The sequence below is a fragment of the Mobula birostris genome, chromosome 19 (assembly GCF_030028105.1).
Source record: "Mobula birostris isolate sMobBir1 chromosome 19, sMobBir1.hap1, whole genome shotgun sequence".
NCBI classification, from domain to species: domain Eukaryota; kingdom Metazoa; phylum Chordata; class Chondrichthyes; order Myliobatiformes; family Myliobatidae; genus Mobula; species Mobula birostris.
In genome coordinates, this window is record NC_092388.1 from 35,170,892 (window position 1) to 35,188,689 (window position 17,798).

Sequence of the window (17,798 nt, forward strand, 5' to 3'; positions counted from 1 at the left end):
TAGCAGACTGCTGGCAGCAATTACAGAATGGAGTCCAGTAGCTGTAAAGCTGTCATTCCCAATGTCTTTGACTGTCAAGTGCAAATTGAAACAGTAACTTCAATAAATGATTGAATTATTTTATTGTCCATCTCCTTGTAGCCAAACTCTTACCTTCATTGTATTATACTGCCATTGTGGTGCATGGCCAAGTGGTTAGGGCGTTGGACTAGTAATCTGAAGGTCATGGGCTCGAGCCTCAGCGTGTGTCCTTGAGCAAGGCACTTAACCACACAATGCTCCAGTCTATCCAGCTGAGAATGGGTACCAGCAAAAATGCTGGGGGTTAACCTCATGATAGACTGGTGTCCTATCCGGGGGTGGGGGGGGGGTGGATTCTCATACCCTCAGTCGCTCAAACCAGCATAAGCACCGGCTTGATGGGCCACAAGGCTCATGACAGACTTTAATTGTACTGCTGTAAGCTGAGTCCCCATCCTGAAGCCTGTGTAGGCTCGCACTGTAGGCAACATTGAACATTGACATGCAAAAGATACCACTACCAATACCACCCTGCAAACCAGAACTTCCACAGAAAAACGCAGCAAGGTTACTGCGTCAACATTGGCATCACTTCAGGAGCCATGGCATATTAACATAAACACAGGAAAATCTGCAGATGCTGGAAATTCAGAGTGACAGGCAAAAGATGCAGAAGGAACTCAACAGGTCAGGCAGCATCTATGGAAATGAGTGAACACTTGACATTTCAGGCCGAGACCCCTTCTTCAGGACTGAGAGGGAAGAGGAGGGAAGACTGAACTAAAAGGTGGGGGAGGGGAAAGAAACTGGCTGGAAGGTGTTCAGTGAAGCCAAATGGGTGGGAAAGGTCAAGAGCTGGAAAAGAAAGAATCTGAGAGGAGAGGAGAGTGGACAGTAGGAAAAAGGGAGGGAGGAGGCGATTCAGGTGAGAAAAAGGTAAAAGGTCAGAATGGGGAATAGAAGGTGGGGGGAATTTTTGTTCATCAGAAAGAGAAATTGATATTCATGTCAACAGGTTGGAGGATACCATATAATAATGGCATTTTCATTTGACCAATTCCACAATCTCACCTCAGAGTTGGGACTGGTCAGAAGTTAGATTAAGAAAATTATAAGTTATGGTGAGAAAAAATATTCTTAAAATCTTCTAGAAGTTACTAACTGGAGAAAATCAAGTGCAAAGTTGTGCCTTCTATTTGCTAAGCTTAATAAATCATGACAAAACAGGAAAAATAGGCTTAATAAAGCTTTATTGCAATATGTTTGTACACAGTACTGTTGCTGCAAACCTTGGAATTGCCAGAGTTACGGAGAGAGTTAAAATATGGGTTTTGTTGCCAGTTTCATAACATTATTTTGAACGGCACCAGAGGACATCGCAGTACTAGTTGAAAGCCGCATGTACAGAGGGTTAGGATCCGGTGGACTGACGCTTTCACCCACTGGTAATGTGGCATCAAGGCTTCCTAAAGCTGAATATACAGTATGTTATCTGTGGAGTAAAGTTCTACAACAGTAGTTTCAAGTTCTTAAAGTAAAAACACAAGACATATGCAATTTCACACACAGATGTAACATGTAACAAACTCCCTTATCTATTATGAGCAATTCATGAAGTGAATAAATGACCATGCATGGCTTTTTTTTTAAATTACAATTCACAGAATAACACTGCAACCAGTGTGTCTGATTTATCTTACACTATACTACACAGAAACATCATGAAGAGTGACATTTACACAACTGTACAGCATTATCCTTCTTTATTTTTATTGTTCTTAGAAACTTGCCCTTTCTACTTTACAAGACTTCTTTAAAAACTCCTATTTTCTTTACAATTCCCCCCCCCATATTAATATAAAATGGTGTTAATATTTCTGAAGATATTTTCAAATTAAGCAAAAATTGTGTACATTTATTTCTTTCTCCTTTAACCACAAGTGGAGATGACTATTTGTGGTGTTGCTTCAGTGTTTAAAAGTTTGAGTATGTTCAGACCAGGATACCACAAAATTATGGACTTTGTTCCAGCAGACCTTGGGAAGGACTGGTAAACTATATATAGCCTGATCATATGCATCGCTATATCAGTAAAAGTGCAGAGTTTGTGAGGAAGCCTGGCCTCGGGTTGAAAAAGATTACAACTTGAGAGTTTCTTTCTCAAAACACATGCTCGCTTTTTTGGGGATAAAAAGCAAATAAATTCAACTTTTTCCACACACACCAGGAAGCTTCATTACAGACTACGTAACCTTAGAAGAATCCAATGCTTGTGTTGCCAATATAATGCAGTCACCTTTTGCATTCCAAGTTAAAGAGACAGTTGCTATGTTGCAGGCCAAGACTAGGCTAATATATTAAAGGGAAATCTTTCTGTGCCTAGCCATATTTGAGGTATTATCAGGTAGTAGCTCTGTGTTCTTATTAAAGACAAATAGCACTGAGGAAGTCAATCTTAATACTGACATCTGGAAAGTACAAATTGACTTCTGAGTATTTGAAAAACAAGTTTTACCAACACCATAACTACCATAAAATAAATTGAAAAGCCTGAAGAGAAATGAGAAACTATTGGCAGTGCTGCAATAATTTCAATGTCATTTTAACCAGGCAATACCAATTTAGCAATGTTAAAATATCAAATACTTGTGATGGCTTTTAAAAAATCAGAAAGGTAATTATTTTAGCACATGACAAAATGCAAAAAGATTAGTAATACCAAGATGAAAAGCAAATCGTTCAAAGTTCCATAGGATTGTTCAGAAAAAAATGTAACATTTAAAGGGTGTGAGTTGTATTATTTTATGAAAGTTTTTGTAACAGAAATCCAAAACATCCTTTTGATCTGTTGATGGTATTAAGAGTATTCTGCTTGAGCAGACTAGAATTTTTCTGCAGTCCAGCTATTCTAATTCTATGGGGTCAGTAGTTGTGGGGGGGGGGGGGGGGTGAGTTTACTTTATTCAAGTTAGGAATCTTGGAAGAACAATTTTCCTGGACATTGAGCAACTTCTTTCATTTTTCTCTCTCTGGTTACTGCTTGTAACCAGACTGATTGACAGCAGGCCAGCTGCATAATGGGACTGAAGATGGATCAATTGCAGTTTTCCATTCTGACGGCTGGTAGGTGTTTCTTGGTGTTGTAAGAGGGAGAAGGCAGAAGCGAGAGCAGAGTGATTGGTGGAAAGCAAGATTTAAATGCTTTTTTTTTGTCGGTAAACTTCCGTAATGCAATTAAGCTATGGATGTTTTCACCAGCTGAGTTTCCCAAGGGTCAGAGCAACTGAGCTGCCTATGATTAAAAATATAACCTCTTGAAATGTTTAAATATCCAAATATCCATTCCTTTTGGATTTCTCGGTTCTTCATCCTTGTCACATACCAAGTAAAACCGAGCTTGGTGGGACATCTGCAGACGGTGGTATTGCAAACGCCTTCAACCCTTGTTCTTTATGGTGGTAGACTTTGTATGGTGGGAGTAGTATAGCTGAGGAACTGTAGATGCATTTTATAGATGGTATACACTGCAGCTGTGATGCTTTGATGTTGAAGAAAATTATTATATAAAACGGAAGATAAGAGTTCCTGTCAAGTAGGCTGGGAGTTGTCAGCTGTGCTGAATCCCTGTTTCAGGCTTTTTCTAAATTTCTTCCCAGGTGTTGCTTTGTATCTCCAAGGCCAGATGTCTGTTATTATGACTGATAGGTACTCTGCCATTTCACTCCATGTATTATAGCACCTATTGTAACATTGATGTGAATTTTCTCAGTAACTGTCTAAAATAGTAGCTGTAAAAATCTGTGACATAGCTGCAGATTATAATCTCATTTACCATTGAATGAGAATTCATTTCCAATAGCTTTTCACTGTAAGTATTATTAATTGTGCACTCATTTACCTTTGTAATGAGGGGCCAAATGGTTGCACTGTGGTTAGCATAACGCTTTACAGCTACAGTGATTGGGGTTTAATTTTGGCCACTGTCTGTGTATGTTCTCCCTGTGACTGTGTGGCTTTCCTCAGGGCGCTCTGGTTTCCTCCCACATTCTAAAGTCACATGGGTTAGGGTTAGTAAGCTGCAGACATGCTATGTTGGTGCCAGAAGCATCGCGACACATACAGGCTGCCTCAGCACATTCTCGGACTCTGTTGGTCGCTGACGCAAATGATATATTTTGCTGTACCATATATTTTGATCTACATGTGACAAATAAGCTAATCTTCTACATTCCAGTATTATCTATATGTAGGCATCTTCTGGTGCACTACATAAATATTGATCAATTCCACTCTTCTAAACCCCTGATTTACAAGTACAAGTCAAAGATTGGGCATTCTCCAGAGACTACTATACGTCCAAGCACTACAATTGCTTTGCACCACTTACAAAACACACACCAGCTCCATTTACCTGGATTAATTCTATCTACAAATGCATTGAAGTTACTTGACTAAGGCTAATCCAACAGTTCATCTCTTACACCTAATCTCTATCATCAAGATCAGGGTTGTAGGCACATAGGAATACCACACCTATAGGTTCCCCCCCCCCCCCCCCCCCCCCCAAGTCAAACAACATCCTGACTGGGAACTTCATAGCCCATTGATATCATGGGTGTGAATTCTAGAGCTTCAACTGACTTGTTTGACATTATTTCACCAAAAGGACTGTAGTATTTCAAAGTAATGGCTTATCATCAACCTAAGGGATAGGCAATAAATACCAGCCTTGCTAGCTACGCTCCTTCCTACTCCGATCCAAAACTAAACAAGTTGAAATGAATAAAAATAATCCAATTTTGACTTCTGCCTGGTTTAAATGAGGCATGGGGCTGCCGGAGGGAGTATCTGGAGAAAAAGGTTCAATTTTGGTATTATGGTAAAAGCAACTGGTAATTCTTTGGATGACACATAACAACAAGATTAAACTGGCATATTTTCTACAGATCAAGACACAACTAGCCCCATGCTTCATTTACAAAGTTAGTTCCAGAATACTCTACATAAATTAGCTTTTTATTAACTTGTTGCTGTTTGGTCACATTTATCAATTAATATTAGAGATGATAAATGTATCTTAGACTACCTGTTCGTATAATCCTCTATTTTTTATCTAACATATACAGACAAGCAAATTAATCTCAGTTTGATTGGTTTAGCCTTCTCTCTCTCTAGAGTGTCACCAACTACCAGGAACAGCTACTTCCTAATGTTAATAGCTTCAGTGATCATGGTTTTGTTCCATCTTTGGAGTTGGTACAACTGACTGAGCTTCAAATATACCAATGCCAAAAAGAGCAAAAGCATCCAGTCATGGTGAGTTCCCTTTCATCAAAACAATGCTGAACTTAAGTGATATTGGACAGAACATATGCCCCTACATCTCATCATTAAGTTGCTCAGGAGGGTGAGGTGTAGAAACAACCAGTAATTTAATTAAAAGAATTACAGACTGATTTCTGAAATTTAGAAGAAGTACATTACGTAGAAACTAGCTATCATCTTCCTTCATTTACATTTAGAAACTCCATCTTTGACACAGTTTGCTGCTTGCAGTCCACGATGTTTTGAGTTAAAATCCGTCAGATCTTATGCTTTCTTCCCCCGCCTCCCACCTCATAAAAAGCTTTGCCACATCAGCACCAACATATTCCACTGCTCCGTCAAACAAAACATATACTCACAAAGCACAAAACTATTATTCTTGCTAAAGAAATTAATAATTAGATTATCTGAATTACAGAATAGATTTCATTAACATTAAGCCAGAGTGAGAAATGGACTTCCCTCCCGAGCAGAAGGGAATTTAGGTTTTAAACTGGCACCTTCCAGCACCAAGATGAGGAATGCAATGTGCAGATTTAAATATTTCTATAATTGACAAAACTTTAAAAAAGAAACTTTATTGACTTGGTAGAACAATGTCACAGCCAGAACCAGCTCATGGCACATATATAAAAAATAAAATTCTTGGCCCAGCCACTTTTACCCTTGAATTTACTCATCGTTTCTACACTCAACACTATGACATTTTCAAAACGTTGGGTAGGGACATGGCTATATTAAAACAAAACTACAATATTATCCAATACTGATGGAAAGATTATTGACTTGAGAAAGTAACTCTGTACCTGTCTCAACAAATGCTACTTGACCTGTTATTTTGGAGCCTCAAATTGCTGCAAAATCTAATAAAATTTGCTTGCATCCATTCAATGTTTTATTGACTTTCATGTGACACCACTACCCCTCAATGATATTTATTATACTCTCTATACATTAATAAGACTCTACCACTATACCTAAACTTTTTTGTGAGAGCTTTTTGTCAACCTTTGAGTAAATATTTCTTTCTGATTGCTACTCTTTAAGCTCTAGCTTCAAAGACATTTAAAGAAAATCTCTCTTCGAACCAAGTTCTGAACTAACTGGTTAAAAATCTAACCCCTTAAAAGCTTCAAAACTAGCTTCAAATGATATTCAGTTACAACTCAAAATATTCTCAGTACTTAACTGAAAATATCCTGGGTCGACATGGTCATGAATCTTCATAACATATTACAAAATAACACATGAGATATTTTATTCAAGTGAGCATCTCTGATGCTTATTAATATGTTTAGGGACTTGTCCTAAGCCAGCATACCAGTGAGTGTTGAGGGTTCCTTTACCTGTATAGGTAGTAAATAATTTAACCAACTCGAAGCAAACTAGGCAAATAAGCAGATTTATATCTTCCATTCCTCACTGGTCATAACCAATCCAACTACTCAAGCCAAATAATCAAGTTCGAGAATCTATTTTCTGTATTAATCTAATTTGAGGAAGCAAAACTAATGCACATTATGCTAAGGAATTGAGCACTGTTTATGCATTATCAGGAATCAACTTAATGGCTTGTTTTTATGTCAAGTGATTTCATTCTCAGATGCAATACACGTGCATGCTGTTACTGAAGCAGTCAAAACTTTGCAGGTTTTTATACAAGAATAGTACCTTTGCAGAATTTATGTTTTCATTAACCTTTTGAAATATCCCTTTTTGCCACAACTGCTCCCTTTATTTCAAAGTTCAAGCCAAAATGGGGTATCCAGACCAACAACTGCCATGCCATTCTGGAATCAAGGAAGTGTAAGTCATGGCTGCCCACAGCATATTGGGAACACTGCTATATCTTAAACATTTAGCTGCCAAATGCTCTTGGAACTTTCTACATTTTGTGAATGATTAAATTTAATTTGTTCTGAGCTCTAATTAACAAAGTCCATGTGCAAATATCCCACCATGAACCTTTATTTCTTGAGGCACCAATGCATTCTGTGCCATTAGGATGCTCATAATCAATGTCCCCCCCATAGCAAACCTACTCGTACTGAAAGTGGTCAAAGAAGTTTTACTACAATACTTATGTTAAAAACAGCTACGACATTTATTATTTAAAAACGGGAATTTAACCTTTACAAATATCATCCCTTTCAACCTTGAATAATTAAATCAATTGCTGAATACAGTGATGCCTATTGCCTGTATGGGTACCTTAAATCTCCTTGCTTACCCAGCATTCCATAAAGCTTTAGAAGGCATTCCTAGAACATAGAATATAAAACAATGGCAATGATACTCCCAAGAAAATAATGCCATTACCAAAGAGGCCTACAAAAATAATACTATTTAGAATTGAATGTTTCCTTGTTAGGTTGTATTAAATCCCCTTTTTGGATGCAGGTCAGATTTGTGGCCAGCCAACATCAGCACACTGTCTCCTTAAGGCCTGGTTCTTACACTGAAATGGTGCATTACTGCTACACAAATAGGTCACAAGTAAAGCCAATGTAAACATAACACATACAACAGCTTACCCATTAAAGTTTTCTAATCACTTCAGTTAGATTTTTTAGAAAGCAATACTTTTACCTAGGAATAAATACTTCCAAACAATCCTGTTTTTTTTTAAAAAAGCTGTCAGAACTTTAGTGCCAAATGTGCCATCTCTTTCTAGCTCATTTCTCATATGCATCATATGATGAATGGAGCTGGGTGATGACTGGATACCATGAGCAGCAAATGGTTGCCAGTTGAATGTTTTTAGCTGTGCCTTGTTCGAGAGCAAGTGATGCTATCTGTTTTATTTCATGCTTGGTGCTCTTCACACTTGCATCTCAGAAGTGCTGACCAAACCAAGTGCTTTGGCTTCTTCTGGTGTCAAGCCATTCTTTAATGTTCTTCTTACTGTAAAAGGGAAATACAGATACATTAAGATCACACTGTTATTCAAGAAATTGCAGTTTCAGAAATTCTGGTTTAAAAATCCATCTTTACAAATCCTTGTGATATTTGTAAAGCAATGCAAGCAATGAGAAAGCACACAAGGGAAAGGATAAAAAATGGTCAGGAAAACAAAGTAAATCAATCTGAATAAAAGTAAATTATATGTTAAACAGGATTGTCTATATGCTCTCTGTGACATTCAGCCACAATTTGTAGATGGACAAACAACAAAACTGGACTGATGACTAATTAGTCTTCAGTTTTATGAAATGCGTGAGTGCAACAAGTCATGAGCGATTCAATGCCACACATTAAAACTATTGAAGGCTCCTTTCAATAACTTGAGGATTGAGTAGGTTGCTGAAACAGAAATTGGCCAGATTGCCTTCGTGTTACTTTCACTGGAAAAGGGATAACTGGGCATGTTTTCATTTTCTGCATAATTTCGATTTGAACAGACTGGCTAAAACTGCATTTATTCCTTCAGTGCTACAACAAAGATATTGTGAGAAAGTCAATATTGCTATGTCAAGTGGATTCAAGCTGCAGGCCGAATCAAAGCAGTGGGGTCTAGGCCTCAGAGTGTATTGAAACGACAGAACTTGATGCTTGGATGATGATTTAAGTGCCAGGCCGAATCAGGAAGATCGGGTACAGGCTGAATTGAGGCAGCGGGCTTGAAGCAACTGAACCTGATTTTCGATGACAATTTAGGCGCCGGGCCAGATTGAAAAGATCAGGGTGTCAGGGCCCGAGGCAAGGGATCAGTTGCAGACATCCCACCCTGCAAAAACTCATTTCAGGAGGTAGCACCATCAATTTGCGGGAGACTTCCGGGAGAGGTGGGATGTCTGCAATAGAGTAGCTCCTTAGCAGCTGGCCAGCTAGTTTAAATAATGTTAGCTATGCTAATGAACGAATGACACCTGTTAAACTCACCTCAGCACGTATTTTGCAGTCTTAACCCACCATGGGCAATAGAAAAGTCACTGTTGCAAACAGTGCAGCCAGCAACACTGTCATTATTTTGACCCCTATTAGGCAGAGGTACACTTTACTGTAGTCTGGGGTGACGTATGTTTTATATATTTTTTGGAACACTCTGCCATGGCGCGCTCTCTCTCTCTCTCTCATGGTCGCTCTCTTGCTCTCTCACGCTTTCTCTCTCTTGCTTGCTTTCTCTCCCGCCTGCTCTCTCGCTTGCGCGCTCTCGCTCGCTTGCTTGCTCTCGCTCTCTCTCGCTTGCTTGCTCCCACCCTCTCCCGTGCTCGCTTCCTTGCTCTCGCCCTCTTGCGCTCTCTCTTGCTTTATCTCGCTCGCTCTCAAAAAAATTGATTTCCATGATATTGCATATAATTTGTGGGCATCAGGGAGCCACTATTCCAATGCGGGAGACTCCTGGAACTTCCGGGGGAGGTGGGATGTCTGCAGTTGGTTCAACTCGCTGCGCTGCTCTGCTCTGAACTAAGGGTCTGTGATTGGACTGTTTGTGGACTTCAGTTCAGAACACTATTTGCTTGCATTTATTGTTTGCTTGATTTGATTCTTTCTCTGTATGTTGGGAGTTTGACAGTCTTTGTTTTTAAAATGGGTTCTTTTGGTTTTCTTTGTTCAATGGCTGCCTGTTAGGAGACAAATCTCAAGGTTGTATAACGTATACATACTTCAATAATAAATATACCTTGGACTTTGAAGTAGCTCATTATATCTCGTGGATGTATGGAGTAAATGAACTTATCTTGAGGTAATTGATTATGCATGATGAGGATGTATGAAGCGAGCTGACCAGGATAATATTTCCAGCAGAAGAAGATAGCTGTAAAGTACAAACCTCATCCTTTAACCATATGAAGTGCTTCAGAGATGCTTGAACAGCTCAAACAGCCACAGGTACTTTGGTATAGAAGTGGGAGCAACTCTGACCTGACCCACGGAAATGCTTACCAATACACATTTAATGCTGCTTAGTATGTACACGATACCATGCTGTAGCTTCAGCAGAACAGTCTTACCTATGCCAGCTGCTGCTCCAGGCATATTTTGACTCAAATCATGGTCAACTAGTTTGTGGATGAGTGAAAGGTGAAGGAAAACTGAGTGTGACATTTCAAAATCTGAGGGAATAAAGTATATTAGAAACTAAGGGGGGCAAGACAAGGTAGTTGTTTTTACTAGTAGGCAAGTCTTGAATAGATTAGGGAGTCTTGAATTAATCGATTAGGGAACAATCACTTAGAGTGGAGGCACATAGAAATGTCTTCTCAAAGAGGATGGCGATCTCCGGAATTCTCTTCTCCCAAAGGTGAAGAGTAGATTCACGAGGAGATAATAAAAAGAAAAAAGACAAGATTATTGGAGGTCTTGATACACAAGGAAGAGTTGGAACAGGCAAGATCTGCTATCTTCAGAAGTGAAAGGAGACTGAGAGGTGATATGATAGATGTATATAAAAATACCAGAGATATGGATAGGATTGTTTGTCGATGTCTGTTTATCATGGTAGGGATGCTTGCCTCTAGAAGACACAGGTTTAAGGTGAGAAGAAGATTAAAGGGGAACTGAATGGTAACATTTTCCACATAAATGAAGAGTTGGGGAGCCATCTGGGCAGGTACTTGAATGAGCACAGCAGAGAGAGGTGTAGAATTAATGCAGCCAAGTGATATTAGTATAGATAAACAGAGATGCCATAGGCCAAAGAGTTTTTTCTATGCTATACAACTCCGTGACTGTTGTCTGTGGTGAATTGGTACAGAAGAGCAGTAGTTTGAGACAAATCAATAATGATAATATTGAATGTTAAGGATGCTTGTCAAGCCCAGTACTCCTGCCCTACTTCCCTACATTTTAAACTGACAAAATCATTATAACAAACAATAGAAAGTTTAATCCAATATTTGTTGGATTGAGGCTCATTTAGAAGGTTCTGTGATTAAGTCCTACTCTTGAAGCTTGAACAGAAAGGTCAAAGCTGTTGATCCAGTGTCATGAGATGCTGAACTGAAGTACCTATTTGGGTTCAAGTCAAAACATCACAGAAATTAGTCCATAATGACCAGTGGGCACCCTTCCAATATTAATCCCATCATCCAGCACTTGGTCCAGAGTCTTCTATGCGTAACTGATTCAAATGTTCATCAAAATGCAATCAGTCACCCAACTTCACACACAAAATGCTGGAGCAACTCAGCAGGCCAGACAGCATCTATGGAAAATCCGCTTTTCCATAGATGTTTCTGGCCTGCTGAGTTCCTCCAGCATTTTGTAAGTGTTGCTTGGATTTCCAACATCTGCAGATTTTCTCCTGTTAGTGACCCGGCTTCAACCATTCTGCATTCCAGATACTTAACGCTCTGAGGGAAAGAGGTCTTCCTTTATCCCTCTCTAAATCTCTTTCCCTTTCCCCTAAATGTATGTCTTTTAGCCTCATCTCCCTCTGCCATGAGGAAGTTTCTCGCAGTCTGCTGTCATATTTCATATAAGGTAATAATGTCTACTCTTGACTTCGTCCCTATTGTTTTCTCTGTCTCCTGTTGATGGTTCGGAAGTCTGTAATACACCCCCATCAAAATAATGGCAACCTTTGTTGTTTATTTTCTCTAACCATGGTGCCATGCTGAACAGCCTGCTAGGGTATCCTCCCTAAATATTGAAGGTGAATGTAAAGAAATGATATTGAAGGACAACAAGGATGTCGTCTCTGGTATTCTGGCCAATATTAATGCCTCATTCAGTGTTCCTGTAAAGGATATGATCTGACCAGTGCCTCAACTGCTGCTTGTGGTTGTGCTACATTTTCTGCATTTACATCAGTGACTGCAATTCAAAACTACTTAATTGGCTATAAACTACCAGGACGCTCTAAAGCGATATAAAAGATGTGATCATTGAAGTTTTCTTATTATGTCTTGCTGAAATAGAGAGTTGTAACCCAAATGAATAGGCAGGGAAAAACTACTAAACCAGCATAGGTTTAACCAATGGAGACATAGTAAAGCAAGTTAAATTAAAAGGTAGGATCACTTAACAAAATATTATGATTCAAAACAGATGTAGGAAGGCAGAAAGCTTCCACCTATCGCATTTACTCTCTTCTAGACAATACAACAAGTCTAGTTGCCTTGACTTACTACTGCATGATATACTCCAGTGTCGAAGTACCATATCTAGTCACCAATTGAACTTCTTCTCATTTGGTGATCAAAATTCCATTAATCCCAAAATTAATTAATTCACCTCAGATTTGTGAAAAGGAGTTCCATATACTGTATTTTTTTTTAAAGTTCTCTGCACCTCTGAAACAACTGGCAGTATTTTTTAGTGCTAGATGCCATCCAAGACTCTTCAAGACGATTGAGATACTTCCTTCTAAATTCCAGGCAGCTTCATTTACTTTTACATTTGCTTTCTGTATTGACTGTACCTTCTGTATCTGTAAATTATTCCTCCATATATAATCTACCAACCTCCAAGAGGACCATAACCTTGTCATGGTTTGGACACTTGCATGCCTCAATGACCCGGAGGACTATGTTGGCTGGAGTCAGGGCTTTATGCTTTGGCTCCTTGTAGGGTTACCATGTCAAACAAAAGGGTAGAGGACAGATTAGGGGTGGTCCACCAGTCTTTCAGGTTCGGGGGTTCAGCTCAGGGCTAACAACTCTGACAGGTCAAACAAAATTGTTACGTAAACAGCAATGAAGAAGCCTTATACATTTGAGTGCAACAGTATTCCTGAGTTTTCACTCAGGGCTTGCGAAACTGACAGTAGTGAAAACGGAGAGACTACTGGCACAATGGAGGAAGCCCTGATCCCAGATGGAGGATCTTCATTGCTGCTCTAAATGCCAGTGACATAACAGGCATTAAATATAATCTATCAAAACCATTCCTACATTGAATGTTATTAATTCTCTTTTTAAACTTCAATGTTCTGAGTATAACCCCAACTTTTAAGATATTCCAAGGTTTTCAAGTTTGAGGTGGTTGAGACCAGAGAAGTGACAGGTGAGATTTTTCTTAATATATTAAATATATTTACAACTATACTATGCATTTTACTTTGTTTAAAAACTCTCAAGTAAGCCTTCAATATATTGAGAGAAACTTTTCTTTCCTGCACTATTAAACAACACAAATATTATTCTTAGACATGAACTGCAAGATAACAAATTAGAATCACATCTAAAATTGGTCAATGACTGACATAATTTACAAGGGAGAAATATTCAGTTTTCCAAATTTTGTGTCCAAATTAACCCATGCTTAAAAATTGCTCTTGATTCTTACTGGGTCATCATGGGTTCGTAGCCTGAGCACTGACTAAAGGTTTATCACCAATTTAACCATACGAGGTACGGTTTTCTTACCTCTGCAGGAAAGACTGCCATCTAATGGCTCAGCTCAAATAGACAACACTCACTGTTGGATACGGCATGCACAGGTACATAACCACTGAATGGATTCAATACCATCATTAGATTTGAATGTTAGTTGGTATGCCCAAGTGGCACACAGCACAGCAGGCATTAAAGTAGGACCAAACGAAACCCATCTGATAAATACTTCTTGTTTCAAGCTAACAAAACAATGGATGAAATGGAAACTAGTAGATCAACAACATTTAATATGTTTATGAAAATGATTGAGGCATTATTGAATAAGAAACTATTAATCTGTGTATGTCCCATTAAAATCATAAAGCAAACGTTTCTGGGTGTGTATCTAGGGCATAAAGGGGGGAAAATGAGTTTGTTTTACTAGAGAAACATCAGTCAAACAATTATTATCATATCACTAAAGTGGCTACAGAAAAGGACAAGGAAAAAAATCAACAAGAAAAATATTTTCGGTAAATTGAGAAAGGGACCATGTCTTGGTAAATAAGAATCAAAGATTTTGAGTTAAAACAGTAAATCAGAAATCTTCAGAGATAAGATTGTTCAGATATAAGCTGGACACATTCAAGGGAAGAGACAAAAAGAGACTCAAAACGAGAGAAGACGAGGAGACAAAAATGAAACAGGAAATGGTGGCTTCAATTCAGTTCCACACCCTAAACCGAGAACTAAATTTGGAAAAAAAAGTGCAGAGCAGAACAGAGAAGGGAAATAGAGGGGAAAAGAAGCTCAATAGAAAAGAGAATACAAAAAACAATTAATCAAGCTTTCTGTGAACATGAATAGGGATCAAAAAGGACATTTTTTTTTGCAGACAGGGTATGATTGGGTATTGAAGCACCTAAAAGACTGCCAATCAAGGCACAATATAGTCTTGATGTCTGCAGGAAGAGTGGAAATAATGGAGTTGTGGACCATAAACTTTCAACTGGCCAGATGCCAAAGGACTGCGATATTAATCGTTCTTTTCAAGATGTGTGATGGTAATAAACCAAATGTCTCCAGGGAAATCAGCTTGACAAGGAAACAATTAGAGATGATTAACTGAAACAAAATTAATTGGCACTTTTCTATTAAACAGAAACAAACTTTAAACAGCAAGTCTAAATTTATTAAAGCCAAGATGGGTTAAGTATTGAAATGGACAAATGGAAGTAAAGTAGTTGACATGATATCGATTTGCATGTGGTATCTGATGAAAAACAAAATGATAGCATTGATCTTAAAACTTAAATGCAGAGGACGAATGTTTAAAACGCTGTTTCAGCAACTGGTGGGAAGTAGACTTGACATCATCCTCTAGGGGGCAGTGGTACCTCTGCCTTTCTACAAAACCTGAATAGGTGTCATGGGGAAAACACTAAGTAGCAGGACTTTATAAAAAGATGGACATATGATTGAAAATGACAGATAACATTTAACAAAGTTGAGTAAAGTCATACACTTTCAAAGCCCCCAGTGACCCTGAGGCCGAGGTGAGAAGATTCTTCAGGAGCGTGAACCATAGAAAGCATCTGGCTCAGATGGGGTACCTGTCTGAGTACTAAATACCTGTACTGATCAACCTGCTGGAGTATCCACTGATATCACTGACCTCTCCCTTAGGCAGTCTGAGCTACCCATCTGCTCAAGCAGGCTTCAATTATACAGGTGCCCAAGAAGAATGCGGTAACCTGCCTCAATAATGATTGTCCAAAAGAACTTACATCAACTGTAATGACATGTTTTGAGGGATTAGTGATTAAACACATCAACTCCTGCTTGTGAAGCAACAATTATCCGCTCCAGTTTACCAACTGTCACAACAGGTCAACAGCAGATGTCATTTCATTGGCTCTGTGCTCAACACTCGAACATCTAGACAGCAAAGGTGCATACGTCAAGATGATGTTCATGGACTACAGCTTGGCATTAAATACTATCATCCCCTCAAAGCTAATTAATAAGCCTTAAGACCATAGACCTCAATACCTCCTTATGCTACTGAATAGTAAGTTCAGATTGGCAACAGCATCTCCTTACCCATCTCCATCAGCACAAGTGCACCACAAGGTTGTGTACTTTGATCACTACTCTACCCACTTTATACTTATAACTGTGAGGCTAAGTACAGCTCCAATGCCATATCTCGCTTTGCTGACAACACCATTGTCATTGGCCGAATCAAATGTGGTGACATAACAGCATATATGAGGGAGAGTGAAAAACTGGCCGAGTGGTGCCATAACAACAACCTCTCACTCAATGCCAACAAGACCAAAGACCTGATTATTGATTACAAGCAAAGGAAAGTGGAAGTAAATGAGCCAGTTCTCATCTGGGGGAATCACAGTTGGGTAAGGTCAGCAACTTTAAATTCCTTGGTGTTGTCATTTTAGTGGACCGGTCTTTCGTCCAGCATGAAGATAGCAATGGCAGCACCTCTACTTTCTTAAAAGTTTGCAAATATCCAGCATGTCATTTAAGACTTTAATTTCTATAGATATATGGTGGAGAATATATTGACTAGTTGTATCACAGTCTGGTAGGGAAACAGCAATGCACTTGAATAGAAAAGCCTACAAAAAGTAGTGGATATGCCCAGTCCATACTAGACAGCCCTTTTCACCATTGAGTACATCTACACGGAGTGCTATCACAGAATAGCAGCATCTGTCGTTAAGGATCCCTACCACCCAGGCCATGTTCTCTTCTCACTGTTGCCTTCAGGAGGGTGGTCCAGGAGCCTAAGGACCGACACTTTCAGGTTCAGGAACAGTTATTAACCCACAGCCATCAGGCTCTTGAACCAGAGGGGAATACCTCACTCAATGTCACTCACCCTATCATTGAACTGCTCCCAAAACCTATGGATTCACTTTCAAGCACACTGCGACTTATTTTCTTGATATTTATTATTATTATTATGTTTTTTTTCTTGTGTGTTTGCACAGTATGTTGCTGTTTGCATATTGGTTATTGTCCACCCTATTGGGGGAGATCTTTCATTGGTAAATGGTGACATATACTGTTTGTACTTCGAAAATAATTTTGCTCTTAAGTTTTGAACTTTGAAAATGGCCAATCAAAAATGAAGGAAGCTAAAGTTAAACTTTTAGAAAGTCATGATTTATGCAGGCATCACACTTTGAGGCTGCCAAAACCCATGAAAAAGGATGGAAAAAGTTAACTGGAAAGATGTCAGGGATACAGGAATGTTATTTATATGGATAGATTGGAAAAATTGGGGAAGTACTCAAAACATAGAAGTTTAAGGAGCGATTTAACAACATTCAATGTAGGAATGGTCTTGATAGATTGTATATGGAGAACTCACCTACAGATACAGTAGATAGAAAATAAATTAAGGTAATTGGCAGCAAAACCAATGGTAAGATGATGAGCACTTATGTTTTAAATGAGACTAGTTATTGTGATCTTCAAAGCAAACCTTGCATGCATAATGAAAGTAGTTCTACACTGCAAAGATATAAGATGAATATGGTTAAGAGGGAAACTAAGCAAAGGTAGTAGAAAGAGCAGAAGATCTGGACTAACTGTAAAGCTGTGAAAAAGCAAGAACAGACTCAGCACAGATAAAGAACACACATCACACTATAAGATGCTGATTCATAAAGGCATGGTATTCAGTTCCATGTAAATGCTTCAGCCTATTTTTTTCATGATTAGTGTACAATTTGTTTGCTGCTTGTTGGAGTTTAATCAAAAGCTCTCTTATGTAGCTTGCTATAAGGTACCTTGCTCTTGTAGTGCAATAGCATCTTGCTGCTGGAGGTCCTTGCATACAGCGTTCATTAGCATATTGTCAGCATTGTGCTTTCTGAGATGCAGTTTCTAGACCTTTGTGTTTTACTGAGTTACTCATAATTGCAATAAAATGAGTCAGAACTCAACATCCTTGATGCTGAATAAAAACTTCAGTTTCCATCTTACACATTGTTCTGTGGGGAGGGACTTCTCACTCTTCCCAGCTAGTCCAGAGGCCTCCTACAACATAGTTAAGTCAAGGGGCAAGGTAATCCAACCTTGGCCCTGGTTTTACTTCAGCGACTGAGGGCACAACTAAGACAGCTCTGTTTCCTTTAAATAGGGCTGCTGAACAAAATTTAA

General features: G+C 38.8%; 1 protein-coding gene across 19 annotated transcripts in view; it reads right to left on the reverse strand.

The window, feature by feature from the left end:
* Positions 1–4,571: 4,571 nt before the first annotated feature.
* The window catches only part of fhod3b (formin homology 2 domain containing 3b), a 580,851-nt gene continuing 567,624 nt past the window's right edge, over positions 4,572–17,798 (reverse strand). For all 19 annotated transcript variants that reach the window (XM_072283418.1, XM_072283417.1, XM_072283413.1 and 16 more), the window contains one exon: positions 4,572–8,250. In XM_072283418.1, coding sequence (XP_072139519.1) covers positions 8,168–8,250 — 83 coding nt within the window. In that variant the 3' untranslated portion in view covers positions 4,572–8,167. The remainder of the gene's footprint in view (positions 8,251–17,798) is intronic.